The 26,717-nt window shown below is 35.6% G+C and overlaps 1 protein-coding gene across 2 annotated transcripts in view; it reads left to right on the top strand.

The window, feature by feature from the left end:
• Nucleotides 1-26,717, top strand: part of LOC138711154 (inactive dipeptidyl peptidase 10) — a 491,022-nt gene that overhangs the window by 280,914 nt on the left and 183,391 nt on the right. For both annotated transcript variants that reach the window (XM_069842506.1, XM_069842507.1), the window contains exons 3-4: nt 13,361-13,672; nt 25,985-26,059. In XM_069842506.1, coding sequence (XP_069698607.1) covers nt 13,361-13,672; nt 25,985-26,059 — 387 coding nt within the window. The remainder of the gene's footprint in view (nt 1-13,360; nt 13,673-25,984; nt 26,060-26,717) is intronic.

Here is a 26,717-nt window from a genome sequence, read left to right as displayed (position 1 = left end):
TACAGGTTTCTATTGAAGTGAATAAAATTAATGAACACTTTTTCACAACATTACATAATTTAATAATGCATTTGCATAGATATGCGTGAGAGTGAAAGAATAAGTTAAGGCATATGTACACCTTTACGTACAAAAAATTTTGTTTTGTAAAATTTTTATACAATTGAGAATGGTACCAGAAAGAGAATGAAGTGAACAGATCCCTTGAAATTATGTCTAAATTGTTTTTAAAAATTATTTTGTTTATAATTTTGATATGCAACTTGAAACATGATAGCTCATGCAGTTTTTAAGATAGAGCCACAGTTTTTTCACTGTTTTATAGCTAAAACTATTCTTTAGTGACTGACATAGAGCTATTTTTTTATTTTTATTTACATTAATTAAATAATACCATATATGTAACTTACAATAATATTGCACAAATCATGTAAAAATCCATAGATAATTATTAATTACATTAATGTTATTTTACTCATTGTCAGGCACTGGGGGACATTTCAAGCTTCAAAATGACACCAATATATTCGTGGTATCACCGTATTTGACTGAGATATCTTTTCTGAAAGAATTAAAATTCTAAAATTACTTTTTACAGGAAATGAGCCACAAAATTTCAGAGCCTAGAAGACTCCATCATCATATGTCACCCCTTAAGCAGCTTCATGTCGGTCCAGTTTCAGCTTCTTTCTGCCTCTCAAATACCTCCGCCTTGTTTCAACTTCAGGTGTTGAATGTTTTTTGGCATTTTTGTCCCTATTTCCAGTGATACAACAAATCCTGCGATGGTGTTTGTCCCAGGGTTTATGCCCATCCTCTTCAGAATTGTAATTTCTACTTTTGGACTCTCATTAAAATGACGTACAACATCACTGACACACAAATTTACAGTTCAATGACTAACAGTAAAAGCTTATAAATTACTTCATTATCTAAAAACTTGTTTTCAATCTAATGATCATGCCCAGATATCTATGCATCTTTTTCGGGACTAGAAAGAAGTTTATTTTACAAGCAATGCTGGACGAGGGGATTGACTGCTACGAAGATCACTCCAAAAGTAATACACTCCAAAAGTAAGTGACCGTGGCTGATGACGCAGGGTTTTGGAAAATGGGATTTATCTGAAAAACCATAAGGCATAAATCGAAAATTCTTATATCAAATTAAAGAGGAGAAAATTCTCTATTAAAATAGTTATATATTTTGAAAATTCTAACTTTTCATCATTTTTTGAGATTTGTGGGTGTACATATTGTATTGTATTGTATTTATTAACATTCCATGGTATTCATACATGCTTACAGCTAGAATATGGAACAAGTCAAAAAACTTAATACTATTATAAAATCTTAATTTATAGTCACAGTCTAGATGAAATATATACAGACGAGATTTACAATATAATCTACTAGTACAACACAAAGTTTTAGTATCAATTTCATGAAGTGTTATTGAATGTCATGAATTCACCTACAGAATAGAAGGCGTGAGAAATTAGGTACTTCTTTAATTTGGCCTTAAATAATTTTGTGTTTTGAGTTTCATTTTTTATATCGATAGGGAGGCTATTAAAAATTTTTACTGCCATATAACGCACTCCTTTTTGATAGCACGGTAGACTTGCCGATGGAGTATGAAAGTCATTTTTTTGACGTGTATTTATGCTATGAACTGCCGAATTAGTTACAAAGTTTTCACGATTACATACGAGGAAGATTATTAATGAAAATATATACTGACAAGCCATGGGCATTATTTGTAGTTTTTTTAAAATAGTGCTACACGATTCCCTAGATTTGGCACCTACTATTATTCTAATTACTCTTTTTTGTAATAGAAATATATTGTTACTATCTGTGGAATTTCCCCAGAATATTATTCCAAAACTCATTACCAGGGAAAGGATTTATATGTAAATACATATTTACTTATAAAGCTAATATAATTTATATTTTGCATTATCTTTATGTTTCACAATGTGTAGGGTTGAAAAATCCTACTTTTATTTTCCATATTTTTCCATATTTTAGAGTTTAGCACATATTTTCGTTAATTTCCATATATTTTCCATATTTCATATAAAACAGTCCATATTATATTAGGTTTAACAATAAAACAAAACAAAATTCCATTAACTTTTAAAAATACATTTCAACAATAGAGATTTAAACACATGTTCAGTAATCCCTTTAACATCAGAGTTATTTGAAAATTAGCAGTCCTATCAACAATGGGAAAGTAAGTTACAAAACTGTATTAATTTAATTTAAAATTTTTAACAGACTTCAGTTGTGCAGCTCAACAGTTAAATGCCAGTCAGAGTACACATAGGTTCAGTTTTGTAAATCATACTATAAAGACGGTAAATATGCCAAAAGTACGTCATTCAGTCAATTTAAAATCAAAACTAACAAGTTACATTTCAGAATTTAAAGAAGATGGTTTATCAACTGACAATAAAATATTATTTTGTAATTTGTGTCAGTGTGCAGTATCATCTACACAAAAGTTCCTGGTGCAACAACACATTACAAGTAGTAAACATCAGGCCAACAAACAACTAAATTCCAAGCAGAGACAATTGTTTTTAACACAACCAACAACATCGAATGTAAGATCTGAGTTTAACATCGACCTGTGCCGTTCTCTCATCTCTGCTGATATTCCTCTCTACAAACTAAAGAATAAGGTCTTCAGGGAATTCCTTGAAAAATATACTCAACATACAATCCCGGATGAGTCAACACTTAGGAAGACGTATGCTCCATCCATCTACGATGAGACAATACAGAAGATAAGAGATGAAATTAAAGATAGTTCAATTTGGGTTTCCATTGATGAGACTCCCGACAAAGAAGGTAGACTTGTTGGTAATGTAGTTATCGGTTTGTTAAGTGAACAATATTCTGAACGAATTCTTTTACATTGTGATGTTCTAGAAAAGTGCAATAACAAAACTATAGTTAAACTGTTCAACGAAGCTATGGGTATCCTGTGGCCAAAGGGTATTATGTACGATAATGTGTTATTCTTTATTAGCGATGCTGCCCCTTATATGGTCAAAGCTGGACAAGCATTATCTGTTGTATATCCTAAATTGACTCATTTTACTTGTGTGGCGCATGCATTTCATCGTGTGGCAGAAGTGGTCAGAGACAATTTCCCTAAAGTAGATTTGTTGATTTCATCAGTGAAAAAAGTATTTCTCAAAGCTCCCAGTAGAGTTAACGTGTTGAAAGAAATGTACCCTGAAATTCCATTGCCACCAAAGCCAATTTTAACTAGATGGGGTACATGGCTAGAAGCAGTTGAATATTATGCCGAACATATAGACTCTATTAACAATGTTCTCCTTGCATTGGACTCTGAAGATGCAGTCTCAATTGATACTGCGAAAACAGTTACCTGTGACATAAGTGTGAAGAATAACTTAGCTCACATTCAGCATACATTTTCATGCATCATAAAAACGCTCAAAAGTCTCCAAAATAGGCACCTTTCACTATCTGAAAGTTTTGAAATTATAAATAGTACTGTGGAACAACTGAATCGTGGTAGAGGTAAAGTTGCAGATGCAGTAAGAGCTAAGGTGGACACTGTACTTTCAAAAAACCCTGGATATGAAGAACTACAAAAGGTTGTTGCTGTGATGAGTGGTGAATCAACAGTGAAGATTAACTTGGACTTATCCCCAGCAGACATTGTGAAATTGAATTATGTACCAGTTACTTCTTGTGACGTCGAACGCTCTTTTAGTCAGTATAAATCTATCCTCAGAGACAATAGAAGAAGATTCACTTTTCAGCACTTGAAAGAAATGTTTGTAACCTATTGTTATGGTAACAGACAATAAAAATTGTGTTTTGTTGAAACTACATTGGAAGATAAGGTACGTCCATTATATTTTTTGTTTAGTTTGATTAAAATGTACCAATATTTAACGTACATAGTCATTTTTTTATAATTTTAAGTCCATATTTAATTCCATATTTTGGTAAAAATCCATATTTAATTCCATATTTTGGTAAAAATAACTACATATATATTTACATATTTCATATATTTTTAGTCCATATAAATCCGTTCCCTGCTCATTACCGAGTGGAAGTATGCAAAGTATATTGCTTTTAAGGTATTGATATTTACTATCTTTTGCATAGATCTGATAGCAAAACAAGCTGAATTTAGTTTGGGGGTAATTTCTTTAATACGATTTTTCCAATTTAACACATTATCGATTTTTAAGCCAAGAAATTTGGTTGTTGTTGTTTCTAATAGGGATCTATTATTAATTATTGCGCTAGAAATTTGCGACGTTGAATTTGGACAGGATTTAAATTGAATTATGTTAGTTTTGTTACAATTTAATACTAATTTATTGGCTGAGAACCAGTCACATATTTTGAAGAGAATTTCCTCTGTTGAAGATTGGAATGTGTTGGAGTTATTGGCTGTAATTACTATACTTGTGTCATCTGCAAATAATATGGGATGACCTACATCTCTTATTAGGGGAGCAAGATCATTTATAAACACTAGAAAAAGTAGGGGACCTAATATTGATCCTTGAGGAATTCCATTATTAATAGTTCCCCATGTCGATGCAGATTTCATAGTTGTATTGATTTCAACTTTCTGTTTCCTATCTATACCTTAATGAATTTGTAATCACATCAAGGGAAACGCGAGGTTATCTGCACCGTGAATATCTTACAGAACAAATCAAAAACAATGTTTCACTTTGGAGTAACAGAATGATCATATATCGGAAACAAAACTGCAGGTATGGTGGCCCGTGTCAGCCCGAAAGGAGTGGGTTGGCGTAGCGATGAAGTATTGTGTGCCACTCGTACAGAATTAGTCCTGTGCAGGCAGAAAAATGCTTCGCATTCATAAAACCATGCAGATTCTTTAACAACTGTGACATGTTTCCTATAAAATGGTATTTAATTACAGCGACATGCTTCGCCATGGTTCTCCTCGTTTTGATTTATTTCCGAATCAAATTAAAATAGGAAGGGGCAAATGTTTAATTCGTTTGAACGTTTCACTGCAGCGGGGTTCACATTTGGATCAACATAGATATCACATCTCTTGGTACATATGTTCGACTCTGGTATTAATTCTGAAGCAACTACAGCTACTTCAACTATTACTAATAATACTACTGTAACTACTACTACTGCTGCCACTGTAACCGCTACTATTAATACTGCAACGAAATTTAAATTTTGTTTTATTTAACGACGCTCACAAATACCGAGGTTATATCAGCGTCGCCGGTGTGCCGGAATTTGCCAGTAAATCTACTGACATGAGCCTGTCGCATTTAAGCACACTTAAATGCCATCGACCTAGGCCGGGATCGAACCCGCAACTTTGGGCACAGAAGGCAGCGAAGGCACCGACTGCGTCACTCAGGCCGACTGCTGGAACGACCACTACTCCTCCAGCAACTACTGCTACTGCTACAAGGATCATGGTAAGGATTACCACAAGAACCACGATAAGGACAACATGAACCACGAAAAGAATCACGATAAGGTTGAAGACAAGGACCACGATAAGGTTCAAGACAAGGACCACGATAAGGTTCAAGACAAGGACCATGATAATGTTCAAGACAAGGACCACAAGAACCACGACACAAGGACCACGGTAAGGTTCAAGACAAGGACCACAAGAACCACGACACAAGGACCACGATAAGGTTCAAGACAAGGACCACGATAAGGTTCAAGACAAGGACCACAAGAACCACGACACAAGGACCACGGTAAGGTTCAAGACAAGGACCACAAGAACCACGACACAAGGACCACAAGAACCACGACACAAGGACCACAAGAACCACGACACAAGGACCACAAGAACCACGACACAAGGACCACAAGAACCACGACACAAGGACCACGATAAGGTTCAAGACAAGGCCACAGGAACCACGACACAAGTATCACAATAAGGTTCACGACAAGGACCACAAGAACCACGACACAAGGACCACGGTAAGGTTCAAGACAAGGACCACAAGAACCACGACACAAGGACCACAAGAACCACGACACAAGGACCACGATAAGGTTCAAGACAAGGACCACAAGAACCACGACACAAGGACCACGGTAAGGTTCAAGACAAGGACCACAAGAACCACGACACAAGGACCACAAGAACCACGACACAAGGACCACAAGAACCACGACACAAGGACCACGGTAAGGTTCAAGACAAGGACCACAAGAACCACGACACAAGGACCACAAGAACCACGACACAAGGACCACGATAAGGTTCAAGACAAGGCCACAGGAACCACGACACAAGTATCACAATAAGGTTCACGACAAGGACCACAAGAACCACGACACAAGGACCACAAGAACCACGACACAAGGACCACGGTAAGGTTCAAGACAAGGACCACAAGAACCACGACACAAGGACCACAAGAACCACGACACAAGGACCACGATAAGGTTCAAGACAAGGCCACAGGAACCACGACACAAGTATCACAATAAGGTTCACGACAAGGACCACAAGAACCACGACACAAGGACCACGGTAAGGTTCAAGACAAGGACCACAAGAACCACGACACAAGGACCACAAGAACCACGACACAAGGACCACGATAAGGTTCAAGACAAGGACCACAAGAACCTCGACACAAGGACCACGGTAAGGTTCAAGACAAGGACCACAAGAACCACGACACAAGGACCACAAGAACCACGACACAAGGACCACAAGAACCACGACACAAGGACCACGGTAAGGTTCAAAACAAGGACCACAAGAACCACGACACAAGGACCACAAGAACCACGACACAAGGACCACGATAAGGTTCAAGACAAGGCCACAGGAACCACGACACAAGTATCACAATAAGGTTCACGACAAGGACCACAAGAACCACGACACAAGGACCACGGTAAGGTTCAAGACAAGGACCACAAGAACCACGACACAAGGACCACAAGGACCACGACACAAGGACCACGATAAGGTTCAAGACAAGGACCACAAGAACCACGACACAAGGACCACGATAATGTTCAAGACAAGGACCACAAGAACCACGACACAAGGACCAAGATAAGGTTCAAGACAAGGACCACAACAACCACGACACAAGGACCACGATAAGGTTCACGACAAGAACTACAAGATCCACGACACAAGGACCAAGATAAGGTTCACGACAAGGAACGCAAGGACCACGATAAGGTTCAAGACAAGGACCAGAAGAACCACGACACAAGGACCACGATAAAGTTCAAGACAAGGACCACAAGAACCACGACACAAGGACCACGGTAAGGTTCAAGACAAGGACCACAAGAACCACGACACAAGGACCACGATAAGGTTCAAGACAAGGACCACAAGAACCACGACACAAGGACCACGGTAAGGTTCAAGACAAGGACCACAAGAACCACGACACAAGGACCACAAGAACCACGACACAAGGACCACAAGAACCACGACACAAGGACCACGGTAAGGTTCAAGACAAGGACCACAAGAACCACGACACAAGGACCACAAGAACCACGACACAAGGACCACGATAAGGTTCAAGACAAGGCCACAGGAACCACGACACAAGTATCACAATAAGGTTCACGACAAGGACCACAAGAACCACGACACAAGGACCACGGTAAGGTTCAAGACAAGGACCACAAGAACCACGACACAAGGACCACAAGAACCACGACACAAGGACCACGATAAGGTTCAAGACAAGGACCACAAGAACCACGACACAAGGACCACGGTAAGGTTCAAGACAAGGACCACAAGAACCACGACACAAGGACCACAAGGACCACGACACAAGGACCACGGTAAGGTTCAAGACAAGGACCACAAGAACCACGACACAAGGACCACAAGAACCACGACACAAGGACCACGATAAGGTTCAAGACAAGGCCACAGGAACCACGACACAAGTATCACAATAAGGTTCACGACAAGGACCACAAGAACCACGACACAAGGACCACAAGAACCACGACACAAGGACCACGGTAAGGTTCAAGACAAGGACCACAAGAACCACGACACAAGGACCACAAGAACCACGACACAAGGACCACGATAAGGTTCAAGACAAGGCCACAGGAACCACGACACAAGTATCACAATAAGGTTCACGACAAGGACCACAAGAACCACGACACAAGGACCACGGTAAGGTTCAAGACAAGGACCACAAGAACCACGACACAAGGACCACAAGAACCACGACACAAGGACCACAAGAACCACGACACAAGGACCACGATAAGGTTCAAGACAAGGCCACAGGAACCACGACACAAGTATCACAATAAGGTTCACGACAAGGACCACAAGAACCACGACACAAGGACCACGGTAAGGTTCAAGACAAGGACCACAAGAACCACGATACAAGGACCACAAGAACCACGACACAAGGACCACGATAAGGTTCAAGACAAGGACCACAAGAACCACGACACAAGGACCACGATAATGTTCAAGACAAGGACCACAAGAACCACGACACAAGGACCAAGATAAGGTTCAAGACAAGGACCACAACAACCACGACACAAGGACCACGATAAGGTTCACGACAAGAACTACAAGATCCACGACACAAGGACCAAGATAAGGTTCACGACAAGGAACGCAAGGACCACGATAAGGTTCAAGACAAGGACCAGAAGAACCACGACACAAGGACCACGATAAAGTTCAAGACAAGGACCACAAGAACCACGATAAGGACAACATGAACCACGAAAAGAATCACGATAAGGTTCAAGATAAGGACCACGATAAGGTTCAAGCAAAGGACCACAAGAACCATGACACAAGGACCACGATAAGGTTCAAGACAAGGCCACAGAAACCACGACACAAGGACCACGGTAAGGTTCAAGACAAGGAGCATAAGAAGCATGGTAATATTCACGATAAGGACAACATGAATCACGAAAAGAATCACGGTTAAGGCTTACGACAAAGACCACAAGAACCACGATAAGAATTACGACAAGGACCACATAAACCACAACAAGGACTATGATAACTATGAAAAGATTCACGATAAGAACCACATAAACCACGTCAAAGACCACATGAACACGACAAAGATCACAAGAACCACAACAAAGTTCACAAGGACAACATGAACCACAATAAGGTTTACGACAAGGACCACATGAACCACGACAAGAACCACGATAAAGTTCACAAGGACAACGTGAACCACGAAAAGAATCACCATAAGGCTAACGATAAGGACCACAAGAACCACGATAAGGATCACGACAAGGACCAAATGAACCACAACAAGGACCATGACAACCATGATAATGTTCATGACAAGGACCACATTAACCACTACAAGGGCCACATGAACCATGACAAGAACCACAAAAAACTTTACAAGGACCACAAGAACCACCATAAGGATCACGACAAGGACTACATGAACCACAATAAGGAGCATGATAACCATGATAATGTTCACGACAAGGACCACATGAACTACGAAAAGCATCATATGAACCACCACAAGAACCACGATAAAGTTCACAAGGACAACATAAACCACAATAAGGTTCACGACAAGGATCACTAAGAACCACAACAATAAGCTACAATAAGGTTCACGATAAGGACCATATGGACCACAACAATAGTCATGCTAAGGATTACAACAAAAACAACATGAACCACAACAAGGTTCACGTTAAGGATCACGACAAAGACCAGATGAACCATGACAAGGTTCACGTTAAGGATCACGACAAAGACCAGATGAATCATGACAAAGTTCACGTTAAGGATCACGACAAAGACCAGATGAACCACGACAAGGTTCACGTTAAGGATCACGACAAAGACCAGGTGAACCATGACAAGGTTCACGTTAAGGATCACGACAAAGACCAAATGAACCACGACAAGGTTCACGTTAAAGATCACGACAAAGACCAGATGAACCACGACAAGGTTCACGTTAAGGATCACAACAAAGACCAGATGAACCATGACAAGGTTCACGTTAAGGATCACGACAAAGACCAGATGAACCATGACAAGGTTCACGTTAAGGATCACGACAAAGACCAGATGAACCACGACAAGGTTCACGTTAAGGATCACGACAAAGTCCAGATGAACCACGACAAGGGTCACGTTAAGGATCACGACAAAGACCAGATGAACCATGACAAGGTTCACGTTAAGGATCACGACAAATTCCAGATGAACCACGACAAGGTTCACGTTAAGGATCACGACAAAGACCAGATGAACCATGACAAGGTTCACGTTAAGGATCACGACAAAGACCAGATGAACCATGACAAGGTTCACGTTAAGGATCACGACAAAGACCACATGAACCATGACAAGGTTCACGTTAAGGATCACGACAAAGACCAGATGAACCATGACAAGGTTCACGTTAAGGATCACGACAAAGACCAGATGAATCATGACAAGGTTCACGTTAAGGATCACAACAAAGACCAGATGAACCATGACAAGGTTCACGTTAAGGATCACGACAAAGACCAGATGAACCATGACAAGGTTCACGTTAAGGATCACGACAAAAAGACCAGATGAACCATGACAAGGTTCACGTTAAGGATCACGACAAAGACCAGATGAACCACGACAAGGTTCACGTTAAGGATCACGACAAAGTCCAGATGAACCACGACAAGGGTCACGTTAAGGATCACGACAAAGACCAGATGAACCATGACAAGGTTCACGTTAAGGATCACGACAAAGACCAGATGAACCATGACAAGGTTCACGTTAAGGATCACGACAAAGACCAGATGAATCATGACAAGGTTCAAGTTAAGGATCACGACAAAGACCAGATGAACCATGACAAGGTTCACGTTAAGGATCACGACAAAAAGACCAGATGAACCATGACAAGGTTCACGTTAAGGATCACGACAAAGACCAGATGAACCACGACAAGGTTCACGTTAAGGATCACGACAAAGTCCAGATGAACCACGACAAGGGTCACGTTAAGGATCACGACAAAGACCAGATGAACCATGACAAGGTTCACGTTAAGGATCACGACAAAGACCAGATGAACCATGACAAGGTTCACGTTAAGGATCACGACAAAGACCAGATGAATCATGACAAGGTTCAAGTTAAGGATCACGACAAAGACCAGATGAACCATGACAAGTTTCACGATAGGGACCACGATAAGGCTCACAACAAGGACCACGATAAGTATCTTGAAATGGTTCATATCGTGGTCTTTATCGTGATCCCTATCTTGGTGCTTGTTGTGGTCCTTATTGTCTTTGTCTTGTTCCTAATCATTAACCTTGTGGACCTTATCGTGTCCTTGTCTTTGACCTGGGTTTTGTTACCTTTGTTATGGTCCTCATCTTGTCTGCCATGGTACTTTCAAAATAATATTATTGTTCCCATTTGGTAAGTGGTTTTTGTGTAACAGGTAGTCTTCATCGCAAGATCTTAGAAAGCAGTACGGAAGTCTGATCGTTTACAGAGTTACTCAGGGTCTCTTGCATCGAGCGCCATGAAATATTAATATGCGTTACAAGAGCGGTATGTTGACGTTTTCATGTTCGAGGAAAAGATTGAAAAATCGAAACGTAGTTGACCTTTTTTAATTTCCGAGAACATGAAAACAAACATACCGCTCGTGTATCGTACATTATTTTGTGCGAAGATTGTTTATTACATACCTGAAAGAGGAATTTATAATTAGTTGCAATGAAATCTCCATGTTGGTTTCTGTTCAATGACGGCAACTTTGGAAAACAAATATATCTATCTTCAACATTGTTCCTATAAAATGTTTTCTGTGTTTACTATACTCCAGCAGGCCGTGATATACGTCTGTCTTTTTTTCCCCCCAGTCTATAAATGCGAACTAAAAACAAACGGTAAGGTTATATAATGATTAATTTTTATTTTAATACTTTAAGAAAATTATTTATTTCTGCACATTGAAATTATAACAAAACTATTTATTTCTGCACATTGAAATTATAACAAAATTATTTATTTCTGCACATTAAAATTAGTTGTCACATTTGTGCAGTTATTCAGAGTCACTGGAGCACCACCACCAGTTTTTTCTATTGTGAAACTTTTTTTGCATGAATATCGATTTTCCAGTTTCCGTCGAAGTTGAAGCATTAGCACTATAGATGACAGCATGTGATAAACCCTCCGTCTGGCAGGAAGTCGATGCACTGGAGACTGTGGTTGCAGTTTTGTGAATCCTAGTACCAATGTTGCTTTTGTCGTGCAAAATATTTAAAAACTATAATTAACAGTGCAATTTAGGTGAAATTGCAGTGGTGATAAGTTTCCAAATTATAATTATTACTATATTGAACGTCTTTAAAAATAATACGTTATAAAGCCTAAAGGCTCATTCACAATTAAAATTAAACATAACGTAAACATTAACATAAGCACATAAACATATGCCACAAACTTAAGTAGCCAAGGCCCATTCACAATGAAAATTAAACATAACGTAAACATAACACGTGTGTGGAAACAAACATACCGAATCAACAAAACTACAGAATCTATTACATAAAAATGGAGAATTGCACAATGACTGACGATGTAGCTATTCAATTTATGTTTCTAATAACTACAATGGCATCAGTATATGGCTTTCAATACTTGAAATCAAAGAAACGGAGATGTAAAATAATCAACTTTTCGTCATATGATTCCATGTTGCGCGCCTAGCTATCATCACGGCCAATAGATCAAAATATTGCCTGTAGGCAAAGCCCATGAGATGTTAAACAAAAAGTGAAAACACGCTTTCCGCTTGTGTACTGTTTCCAAATCGCATAAACATAAGCATGGAAGTTTTGAGTTTGCAAACTCTAATGTTAACGTCTTATGATTAAGATTAAGTTTATGCTTATGTAATTCATTGTGAATGCTTTCATTAAATAACATGGACACAAGGTTTTATGCTTACGTTATGTTTATGTTTAATTTTCATTGTGAATGGGCCTTTAAGCAGTAAAATGAATATGACGCTTAAGCGGTAAGAATAGGGAAATTGTTATGTGTGTTACGTTGGGAATACTGAATGTGGTATTTCACACTTAACGCGTATTGGTTTTGTGCGGAAAGCAAGCAAATACGCACGATCTCGCACAAATAACAATTGCGGTGACCTGTACGTGTTCCAAAGCCTTCTAGAGGATGAAAAGTCAGTGCCTTCACTGCCACATGTCATATCTTTGACTCGTACGTTTGCCTTCTCGGGACGTCTTCCTAAATGGGCCGGACTTTGTTTTGTGCGCAGGACCTGGTGCTGGCCGGTGCGAACGACAGCCACAACTGGCGCAGCATCGTCCTGTCCCTGCTGGTGATCAGCTTCGTGATAGTGGGCATCCTGACGGCCATCTACCTGCTGGGCTACGTGGACGAGATGCTGTACTGGAGCGGACGCCGGATGAAGCTGGGGGAGTACCTGCAGGGCGACCTTATGCCTCGGCGCATGCCGCCCGTCTGGATATCGCACACGCACTTCGTGTTCCAGACGGACGACGGCGCGCTGGCCTTCCTCGACACCAACAACGACTCCGTATCGCTCCTAGTCACCAACCACACGCTGGTGAGTCGCACCAACCAACCAATTAGGTACAAAGATACAGCAATTTACTGTAATACACCAGTAAATCTATTATTATTATTATTATTATTATTATTATTATTATTATTATTATTATTATTATTATTATTATTATCTGTTGTTGAAACCCAAGGTCAAAGTGACTCAATTTATATTGACTTTAGCAAAGCGTTTGATGTTGTACCTCACAATATTTTGATAAATAAATTTAAAAACTTTGGTCTCTCTTCTAACTACGTGAGCTGGTTTGAAAACTATTTAACTAATAGACAATGTTGTGTTCGTCTAGGTGATTCTCTCTCTGACCCATTTAATTGTTTATGTGGAGTTCCTCAAGGATCTACATTGGGCCCTCTATTATTTTTATTATTTATTGATGACATATGTAAAAGAATAAGTTCAAACTACCTGTTATTTGCTGATTATCTCAAAATCTTTCGCTCAATAAATAGTTCTGCCGATTTGTCATTTCGTACTCTCGAAAAACTACTTCCATAAGATTTAATTATTCTCTTAATAACGCCTGTATTATTAGAAAAAATTCTATAAAAGATCTTGCTGTACTACTCGATTCTAAATTATACTTTCACGATCATGTTCAATATATTTATAATCATTCAATAAGAATGCTTGGTTTAATAAGGTCTATAACTTATTCTTTTTCTACTCCTGAGTCACTATTAATTCTATACTTTACTTTGGTTCGCTCTAAACTTGAATATGCATCAGTATCCTGGAATTTCATTACTTCAACCGATTCGGTTAAATTGGAAAATATTCAAAGAAAATTTATTTCCTTATGTGCTTTTCGATATATACCCAATTCCACTGACTTTAACTATGAGATTACCAGTAAATATTTTAACTGTTGTAGCCTTTATGCTAGACGTCTAAATCTTGACTATCAATTTTTTTGCAAAGTTATCAAGGGTGATATTGATTGTGAGTCTATCATAAACAATATCAGCCTTCGTATTCCTAAAAAAGGTTTAAGATTTCAAAAAAATTTTTATAACCGAAATTCAAAATCACTTTCTCCAGTCTGTAGATGCATAAAATATGCCAATTTGCAGGGGCACAATTTAGATCCTTTTAAGGTTTAGTTTCGTTTTGATTATTAGTTTTTACTGTTTGTACTCAATTTTATTGACGTATGTTTTTGTTATTTAAGATATTATTTATTTTTGTTTTGCACCTTTGTATCTTCTGTTTGTGTATTGTGCTGAACTATAATTGGTCTCTGGCTGTTGTTCAGCACACAAATATTAATAAATAATAAATAAATAAATAAATTATAAGCAATATCAGTCTTCCTATTCCTGCTAAGGGTTTAAGATATCACAAAATGTTTTACAATAGAAATTCTAAATCTCTCTCTCCAGTCTGCAGATGTACAGGGACATCATTTTATTTTCACTTCAATTTTTATGTACCTGAGTTTTTTAATGTACTTCACTCCCACCCCTTCTACTAATGAAGTTCCAACTGTCCTCTACACACAGATCCAAGACCGCATATAGTAAACAGCACTGACTTAGAGAGTATAGTACGTTCCAGAAATATGTTCGCGTTTTCCAGTGACGAAAGAGCTTTCAATATTGAATCATATTTTCGCACAGGTACTCTCCGTTTGCCTACGTCGCATCCCTATTTCCTCCACCTGCTTCTGTTCGCCCCTCTGTAAAAACAGGACTGTCTTAGCTCTTTTCTGAAAACATTAATTTCTGTTAGGAATTGGACGTTTACGTAATATTATGCAACTGTTTAAAATAACTTAAATAAAAGGGCCTCGTTAAGTAATTAACTGTCACGTGATTTCCCTCCTTTCTACAATCCTGCGGCATAACCACTTGGACGGACAGTAGATAGCATGTCTGATTAATTTTATCTGTGCGGGTCGGGCAGAAGTGAAGATTGAATTTACAGTACGTAAGGTACTCTTTTATAGACTAGGTACAAAATTATTTCAACATGAGTTACTAGTACGAAGGACGAAACTGGTAATTGGAATTAGATGCAATAGTCTATAGTGCGATAATATGCACAAAAGAACTGAAGCCTGCATCGAAATGAACGGCCACCATTTTCAAAATTGTGTTTAAATATTCATATTATGATTATTTTTCAATTTAACTTCATTCTCTTTATTGTACGCTAATGTGCTGTAGACAGTATAATATACACTGCATAATGAATACGTTCGCATGGCTAACTCAGTTCGTGAGTAAAAACACTTATTCTTAATACAGTACTGTATTAAGATTAAACAAACACCTAATGAAAATTATCGAACTCAAAATCGCGATATTTCCTAGTTTACGTAAATGGATGAACTACTTTTCTTTCCTCCTATATCTAGTAGAGTGATTTGTTTGTGTTTTACGCCAGTATCATCGAACTACAGTCGTGGAAGGGGTAGCAATCTGTGTTTCCTGTTCTCTAAAGGTATAGCCAGGTTAATATTAAAAATGTTAGTAAAAATAAAATGATGTCCCTGTATAAAATATGCTAATTTGCATGGATCAATCTTGGATCCATTTAATGTGTAGTATATACTTTGAAGCTTTATATCAGTTTTCATTTATATCTTTTGTTTAAATATGTATTTTAATATTATTCTCGCTAACTCTTATATAATTTTGTTATTTATTAATTTACTTGATTCCGTCCTTTCATTTTCAAATAAAATTACTTTTAATCTCATTATGCTATGTAGTTTAGTCATCCATTTTATCCCGTCCATTCATTGTCATTATTGTCGTTGTATTATAATCTTGCATATTTTTGTAATACTATTTTATATGATTCCATTCTTCATTTATGATTCCATTATTTCATTTGCAATTATCATTTTAATTAATTGCCAATAATTTAATTATTTCTTTGTACTTTTATTGTAAATTATTGCTAATGTTTTTGTTATATTGTTTGTGCTGAACTGTAATTGGCCTCTGGCTGTTGTACAGCACATTAAATATAAGTATATAAAATAAAAGAAATTATTATTATTATTATTATTATTATTATTATTATTATTATTATTATTATTATTATTATTATTATTATTATTATTATTATAATATTGTACGAAATGGAACTATAAAAATGGTAGATTTATCCTTCGAAGAAGCGGACAAATTCAAATATATTCGAGCAACAGTAACAAATATAAATGATATTCGGAAGGAAATTAAATGCAGAATAAACATGGGAAATGCCTCTTATTATTTGGCTGAGAAGCTTTTGTCATCTAGTCTGTTGTCAAAATATCTTAAGAGTTAGAATTTATAAAACAGTTATATTACCAGTTCGTTCTTTATGGTTATGAAACTTGGACTCTCACTTTGAGAGAGGAACAGAGATTAAGAGTGTTTGAGAATAAGGTTATTAGGCAAATATTTGGGACTAAAAGGGATGAAGTTACAGGAGAATGGAGAAAGTTACACAACGCAGAACTGCACGCATTATTTTCTTCACCTGACATAATTAGGAACATTAAATCCAGACGTTTGAGATGTGCAGGGCATGTAGCACGTATGGGCGAATCCAGATGTGCATATAGAGTGTTAGTTGGGAGGCCAGAGGGGAAAATACTTTATGGAGGCCGAGACATAGATGGGAGGATACTATTAAAATGCATTTGAGGGAAGTGGGATATGTTTATAGAGACTGGATTAATCTTGCACATGATAGGGACCGATGATGGGCTCTTGTGAGGGCGGCAATGAACCTCCGGGATCCTTAAAAGTCGTAAGTATTATTATTATTATTATTATTATTATTATTATTATTATTTACTTAATTAGAGAACCCGGAGTTTCTTTGCCGCCCTCACATAAGCCCGCCATCGGTCCCTACCCTAAGCAAAATGAATCCAGTCCCTACCATCATATCCCACCTCCCACTAATCCATTTTAATATTATCCTCCCATCTGCGTATCGGCCTTCCAAAGATCTTTTTCCTTCCGGCCTCCCAACTAACACTCTATATGCATTTCTGGATTCGCCCATACGTGCTACATGTTCTGCCCATCTCAAATGTCCGAATATAATGTTCTTAATTATGTCAGGTGAAGAATATAATGCGTGCAGTTCTGTGTTGTGTAACTTTCTCCATTCTCCTGTAACTTCATCCTTCTTAGCTCCAAATATTTTCCAAAGCATCTTATTCTCAAATACCCTTAACATCTGTTCCTCTCTCAAAGTGAGAGTCCAAGTTTCACAACCATACAGAACAACCGGTAATGTAACCGTTTTATAAATTCTAACTTTCAGATTTTTCGACAGCAGACTGGATGATAAAAGCTTCTCAGCCGAATAATAACAGGCATTTCCCATATTTATTATGCGTTTAATTTACTCCCGAGTGTCATTTATATTTGTTACTGTTGCTGCAATATATTTGAATATTTGCACCTTTATTATTATTATTATTATTATTATTATTATTATTATTATTATTATTATTATTATTATTATTATTATCATCAGCATTTCTTTTGCAGTCCAGCGTACTAGTTTAGGAAATGCGGATATTAAACGAAACTATCTCACACAATCACAATAGGAATTAATGTTATCATTTTTGGCTTGACCATGAACAAAGTACAGATAAGTTAAGACAGACAATGACAAAAAAAGGTAACACAACTTAAACTATTGACATGAACAAGCGAAAGTTAAACTAATACAAATTCATGACCTGCGGATTACTTCTTCCTTTAATATTTGCAATAACGCTTGTCTTTTAAAATCCCACTTTTTCCTTTCGTCAACCGGAAACGTCTATTGTCTGTCTCCTCGAACTCGGCACACTTCTTCTTCCGCTTGAAGACGCGAACGTGGCGCCAGAGTAAACAGATGACGAACGTACGACGCTGTATGTTTGGGAACCGAGCCAAATATTGGCAGTTGCAGCGATTAATCGATACATCGATATTCAAGTGTTTTCTGCAGGTTAGTTCATTAATCACGGCTGGATTCCATATAAATTCCCCGCCTGATGAAACCTGGTAATCAGCAATTATCTAATGGGTCGATTCAGTTCTCATCAATATTGTCTGCAGAGCCTGCTTCACACCAAGGCGACGCAAGACAGAGACTGAAAATTGTACGTAGAGATTAATGATATTTTAAATTGCAGCTCTTACCCAGCAAAAGTCTTAAATTCATAGCGACATTTCTATAAGTGATGCTGATAACATATTTAAAACTTTTGATTCTTCTAATGACATTAATAATAATAATAATAATAATAATAATAATAATAATAATAATAATAATAATCTATACTAATAATAAATCTGTAGCCAAAATTTTTCTGGTAATTTTCGATTTTCCAAAAATAATTGGTCCTAACATATATAATTAACCACCCTGAAACCGAAAATCGCTTTTTTGAAAATTTTGTTTGTATGTCTGTCTGTCTGTCTGTATGTTTGTTACCTTTTCACGCGATAATGGCTGAACCGATTTCGATGAAAATTGTAATATAAATTAAGTTCGTTGTAACTTAGATTATAGTCTATATGGCATTCAAAATACGTTATTTAAAAGGGGGGTTGTAAGGGAGCCTGAATTAAATAAATCGAAATATCTCGCTTATTATTGATTTTTGTGAAATATGTTACATAACAAAAGTTTCTTTAAAAATTATTTCTGATAAGTTTTATTCTCTGAAAAAGTTTGATAGGGCTGATATTTAATGAGATAAATGAGTTTTAAAATTAAAATAACTGCCATCTAAGGCGGTGTATTGAAATAAAAAACAAATGACTTCGTCTATAAGGGGCCTTGGACACAACAATCGAAAGCTATGAAACATAGCCTACAGACAATGTTTCTGTGTTTGTATGAAGTAATATCTGAAGCTAAATTAACCGATTTGTATAATTAATTATTATTTCATCATTGGAAAGTGTAGTTTCTCTGGATGGACATAATGCTATAATGTTATTACAGTAACTTGTGAGTGAATTGAGGAGAGGTAAGATTAAAATAGCTTCTTATGCGCAGAAAACTTGATAGGTTATTGTGTATATTCATTTCCTGTATTTCTTAAAATAATGTTTATGAACATATTAATTTTTATCTCAGAGAATTAACGAACAACGAAAGTGTATTGATTTAGTATGCAGTAATAGTACGTTAGCTTAGCAATCCATTATTTTATAATTCAAATTTTAACTATGCTCAATTGAATCGTGTTAAAATACATAAAATACATATGCAATAAATGCAATGCAAAAAAATTGGGTAATGAGCCAAGCAGATTATGTTGCGCTGTTGTAAAAGTTGTTCCTCCTGAGATTCAAGAGCTCCCACAGCAAATTAAAAACTTTCTAATTCGAGTACATCCGTTATCAACACACTTTTTCATAATATAATATAATATAAACATAATAATAAATCTGTAGCCAAAATTTTTCTGTTAATTTTCGCTTTTCCGAAAATAATTGGTAATAACAATTAAGAAACATGTTAAAGGAATTGTCATTGCACCAAATGAGTGGTCTCCGGATCAAAATGATCGCATTTTAATATTTTAAATACAATTTAAATTAAGTAACATATTAAACGATTTATCTTTCTATCAAACACGAGTGTTCCCTGGATCAAATGTCCTATTTTAATTATGTAATTACTTTATATTTATTTCTAACGGGTGCAGCGGAGCGCACGGGTACGGCTAGTAATAATAATAATAATAATAATAATAATAATAATAATAATAATAATAACGTATTATGTCACATTTACTTGTTTTTCCTTTATATTTTATCACGGCTGGCTGGAATCAAAACTGCTTTGTTTTAAGCACTTCGAAACTTCAGTCTTCCAAGGCCAACGGTAATAAATAACGTCTTTCTATTAATAGCGCATGAGCGAATTCATCGAAACGTTGATGCTCTTCGTGATTGTTGTTATCAAAATGGTTTGGAATATAAAGATATTTGGGATTTGAAATAAAAGTTTTATATTTCTTTTTATTTCTGTCTTTATTCTTTCCGCATTTAAATTTAACAAGACGCAGCCTTCTCGTTAACTACATCATAATCGCTTCCTCATTCCATGGGGCGTAGTCTAAAGACAACAATGCAATTGATAGTGGAAAAGATTCACACATCGATATAGCGCTATCAGGTGTTTGAAATTGCAATTAATAAATATCAGTACAGAGAACTGGATTTATTTGGAAAATAACATCACAGTTAAATATTTTAGAATTACACTGTGTTGAATGAACAATAATAATAATAATAATAATAATAATAATAATAATAATAATAATAATAATAATAATTTTATTTATTTTATTTATTTATATATATATATATTTATTTACTTATATTTAATGTGCTGTACAACAGCCAGTGGCCAATTACAGTTCAGCACAAATTTAACAAAAACATAAAACAAAAATAATTATTACACATAAATACAATTACAATTAATTTAAATAATGATGATGAATGGATAGCTAAGAATAATATGAGACAATGATAATTGAGTATAACGCCTAAAAGAATACATAAATGATAAATCGTTGCCAAGAGCAAACTAAGTCTATACATTGAAGGGATCGAATTCGCAGCCATGCATGTTGGCATTTTTAATGCATCTGGAGACTGGTGAAAGACATTTCGAATTTCTAATGTAGAAACGTTTGTGGGCTCTCATATCTTTTGTTGGAATACGTAAGGTAATGTTGTTTAAGAAAGAGTCACAGGATATATCACCTTCGAGGACTTTACAAAAGAACAGATAATCTAGCTCATGGCGTCTAGCATATAGATTTTGACAATTAAAATATTCACATTTTCTCTCATAACTATACCCGGAATTAATGGGCAGAAATCTGAATGAACATAAAGTTATAAATTTTCTTTGTATATTTTCTAATTTAGCCGAGTCCGTAGTTGTAATCGAGTTCCAAGCTACAGATGCATATTCGAGTTTCGATCGCACCAATGTATAGTATAGCATTAAAAGAGAATCGGGCGTGGAAGAAGAATAAGTTATTGACCGTATTATTCCTAACATTCTGATTACGTGATTGTAAATGTAATCAACGTGACTATGAAAATACAATTTACTGCCAAAGAATATTCCCAAATTTTTTACGCAATCCATTCTGTTAATTAGAACAATATTTAGATAATAATTAAATTTCAGTGAAGAAGTTTTTCTAGAAAAGGTTATTACATTAGTTTTGGATTCGTTAATTTTCATACCATTGTCTTCCGACCATTTAGCGACTGAATTAATGTCACATTGAAGTGATTGACAGTCAGTACTACTTTTGATTGTACGAAAAATTTTTAAATCGTCTGCAAATAATAAACAGTCAGAAGTTATTCTTTTACATTTATCATCCATGAATATAATAAATAGGAGAGGTCCTAAAGTAGATCCCTGCGGGACTCCACAATTTATATAATAATAATAATAATAATAATAATAATAATAATAATAATAATAATAATAATAATAATAATAACAATAATGATAATAATAATAATAATAATAATAATTTATTATAATGCCATATTTACTTGTTTTTCCTCTATATTTTGTCACGGCTAGCTGGAATCAAAACTGCTTTGTTTCAAGCACATCGAAACTTCAATCTTTCAAGGCCTACGGTAATTAATAACGTCACTCTATTAATAACGTAATATTATCAGATACGGAATGAGATATTTTTGTGATTACAAAAATTCTTTTTGTGTAACCCGAGAAACGAAAGTTCAACTTTTTGTTTAGATTCTTTGTAAATTAGGTCTGTCTTTTGTCTTTTCGGTAGTTCACGAATATAAACGGTACTATCTTTTACAACGTGATACAAAATTGGATTACTGCTAAACTCTAAAACGCATAACGACAGCGTACCTATGCGTCGTTTCATGACAGTGATTTTTCAAAGGAGAACTATAGATAAATTTAAATTTTCTGCATTTTTAAGCTTGAGCTTTTATTTTCGGTGCATGTATGTATTTTAGAACCTAATATACTCGTAGTTACCAAACTTAGGCTTTCATCAAACACTTTTTTTTTTCAGCTATTCAATTAAAAAAAATGAAGCATATTTTTTAAAGTTCTACTCCTCATACAAATTATAATCAATCAGTCTGAATTTTTTTATACATTGACACTGCAATATTATAAAGAAGACTATGCAAATATCTTTTTAAATAATTCCAAATTACAGAAATAACACTTTTTTAATTGTTCTGTTTATTTTTATTAAGGTTTTTCCACAGTACAGTAGTTATTCTTCACCCATAGTAATTTTTCTCCTACAAAAATCTCTATCCTCAGCATCTTCTTCAGCCAGATCTCTTCTAGTCATACTCCCTCTGACGCCACCCATTCATTGTTTTCTTCGTTTCCCATTTTCTCCTTCCTTCTGCAGTCCACTCCATTATCTTCGGCATTCTTCTGTTTTTCATCCCTTTCACGTATCCAAACCATCCTAGAACGTTCCTTTCAACTTCCAAAATTTCTCCAATTATTTAATTTCTAATTTTTACCCTTCTTGATTTTATCGCTGCTCTCTGTGAAAAGTGAGTTTCAGTAGTCAATAATTTGTTTTCGTGTTCTTTTCTTTATACCACATAGGTATATTTATTTTTTTTTAAATTGGAGAGTTAGAAAAAAATCATGTACAAAATTGTTAAATATGGTATACAGAAAAAAAAATTCAACTTCCGTCAGAAGTCCATTTCAGTAGCCAATAATTTGTTTTAGTGTTCTTTTGTTTATACCACATAAGTACCTATATTTATTTTTTTTTTAATTGGAGACCTAGAAAAAAAAATGTACAAAATTGTTAAACATGATATAGTGAATATACAGAAAAAAATTCTGCTCTCGCCAGAAGTCCATTTCGGTAGCCAATAATATATTTTCGTGTTCTTTTATTTATTCCACATAAGTACCTATATTTATTATTTTTTTTCAAATTGGAGAGTTAGAAAAAATCATGTACAAAATTGTTAAACATGGTATAGTGAATATAAAGAAAAAATTCAACTCCCGCCAGAAGCCCATTTCAGTAGCCAATAATATATTTTCGTGTTCTTTTATTTATTCCACATAAGTACCTATATTTATTATTTTTTCAAATTGGAGAGTTAGTAAAAAATCATGGCACAAAATGTTAACATGGTATAATAAATATACAGAAAAAAATTCAACTCTCGCCAGATGTCCATTTCAGTAGCCAATAATATATTTTCGTGTTCTTTTATTCATTCCACGTAAGTACCTATATTTATTATTTTTTCAAATTGGAGAGTTAGTAAAAAATCATGGCACAAAATGTTAACATGGTATAATAAATATACAGAAAAAAAATCAACTCTCGCCAGATGTCCATTTCAGTAGCCAATAATATATTTTCGTGTTCTTTTATTTATTCCACATAAGTACCTATATTTATTATTTTTTCAAATTGGAGAGTTAGTAAAAAATTATGGCACAAAATGTTAACATGGTATAATAAATATACAGAAAAAAATTCAACTCTCGCCAGATGTCCATTTCAGTAGCCAATAATATATTTTCGTGTTCTTTTATTTATTCCACGTAAGTACCTATATTTATTATGTTTTCAAATTGGAGAGTCAGTAAAAAATTATGGCACAAAATGTTAACATGGTATAATAAATATACAGAAAAAAATTCAACTCTCGCCAGATGTCCATTTCAGTAGCCAATAATATATTTTCGTGTTCTTTTATTCATTCCACGTAAGTACCTATATTTATTATTTTTTCAAATTGGAGAGTTAGTAAAAAATTATGGCACAAAATGTTAACTTTGTATAATAAATATACAGAAAAAAAATTCAACTCTCGCCAGATGTCCATTTCAGTAGTCAATAATATATTTTCGTGTTCTTTTATTTATTCCACGTAAGTACCTATATTTATTATGTTTTCAAATTGGAGAGTCAGTAAAAAATTATGGCACAAAATGTTAACATGGTATAATAAATATACAGAAAAAAATTCAACTCTCGCCAGATGTCCATTTCGGTAGCCAATAATATATTTTCGTGTTCTTTTATTTATTCCACATAAGTACCTATATTTATTATTTTTTCAAATTGGAGAGTTAGAAAAAAATCATGTAACAATTGTCAAACATGATATAGTGAATATACAGAAAAAAATTCAACTTCCGCCAGAAATCCATTTCAGTAGCCAATAATTTGTTTTCGTGTTAATCGGTGAGTTAAAAAAATCATGTACAAAATTGTTAAGCATGGTATAGTTAATATTCAAGTAGGACTGAACCTCCTAGCTGCAAAATTGTAGAAGCATTAATGATTTTGATGAAGAGAAATACACAAAATATAGGGGAGAAAAATTACCTTTGTGCGAGATCGTGCGTATTTGCTTGGTTTCCGCACAAAACTAATCCGCGGAAAGTCTAAGATTCCACATTCAGTATTCCCAACCTAACACACATAACAATTTCCCTCTTCTTACCGCTTAAGTGACATATTGATTTTACAGCTTTAGGCTTTTAACATATTATTTTTAGAGGCGTTCAATATAGTAATAATTATAAATTGGAAACTTACCACTGCAATTTCAGCTAAATTGCACTGTTAATTATTGTTTTTAAATATTTGCAAAAATTAAGTAAACTCTACAACTCCACTAAAGTTACTGCATTCGTGATACAAGTAACATTAAGGAAGCCGTGAAAAAATCAACAAGATTCCATAGTCTGGGGGAACAAAAAAGACATACGTATATCACGGCCTGCTGGAGTATAGTAAACACAGAAAACATTTTAAAGGAACAATGTTGAAGATAGATATTTTTGTTTTGCAAATTTGCCGTCATTGAACAGAAACAAAGATGGAGATTTCATTGCAACTAATTAGAAATTCCTCTTTCAGGTATGTAATAAACGATCTTCGCACAAAATAATGTACGATACACGAGCGGTATGTTTTCTTTCAATTCTCGGAAATTAAAAAAGCTCAACTACGTTTCGCTTTTTCAAACTCTTCCTCGAACATGAAAACTTCAACATACAGCTCTTGTAACGCATATTACTATAAAGTGGACATTTCAAGTCCGCAGGCCTTTATTTCTGACGCCATTAGAAGGGTTTTCAACCGTTTTACGCCCTTGAACCTTTGCAGAGAATAGATATTAGGAACCATTTACAGAAAAAGGAAAAGAAAAATTTATTTTTCTCCTATTATCTTCTCCAGTTGTCTTGTTATTCTTCACAAATCTCTTTACATTTCCTTATTTGTTTTTCTCGCAGAGGCAGCTGGACGTGAAGGGGTACCAATGCTCCAGTGACCTCAGATATATCTTGTTTCGTCACAACGTCAAATCGGTGAGTAGCAGCATTTACTGTGGTTATTAAATACGTAATGAATAGCTGTCCAAACACACCAGTCTCTCCAAGAGGTTCATTATTCTGTCTGCTTGTTCAGACGCTGCCAACTTTGAAGGGTTCAACGCCCTTAGTACAAAAGTCAGAGACTTGCGAGAATGGGGGAGAGAGAATTCCAACTGCATTTGCAATGTATATATTCGCTGTCCATCCCCTGAGAGAATTTATTACGTTCAGTTGAGATACGAGGAAATCTCGTGAAACTACAGCTCTTTGTGTGATGGAAGTTCACATGTAAAGAACTTGACTGAACACATGCAGATATCATTGGTTGGATTTAACTTTGGAATAAATGGAGTGCTTGCTTCTGCTCTCTTAGCCTACAGAACTAACATTTCATATCCCTACAAATATTCTGTGAATGCCATCCAATATGATTTAATCGGATGAGAAGAAACAACAAAATTCACATTTTCTCCACTGATATTACTTCAAAAGCGGAAAATTAAAATCTATTTAAAGAAGCCAATTAATTTACTTACTTACTTATGGCTTTTAAGGAACCCACAGGTTCATTGCCGCCCTCACATAAGCCCGCCATCGGTCCCTATCCTCAGCAAGATTAATCTAGTCTGTATCATAATATCCCAACTGCCTC

The sequence above is a fragment of the Periplaneta americana genome, chromosome 12 (genome assembly GCF_040183065.1).
Source record: "Periplaneta americana isolate PAMFEO1 chromosome 12, P.americana_PAMFEO1_priV1, whole genome shotgun sequence".
Taxonomy (NCBI): Eukaryota; Metazoa; Arthropoda; class Insecta; order Blattodea; family Blattidae; genus Periplaneta; species Periplaneta americana.
The sequence above is the reverse complement of the archived record's forward strand: the minus strand, read 5'-3'. Positions and strand labels throughout refer to the sequence as shown.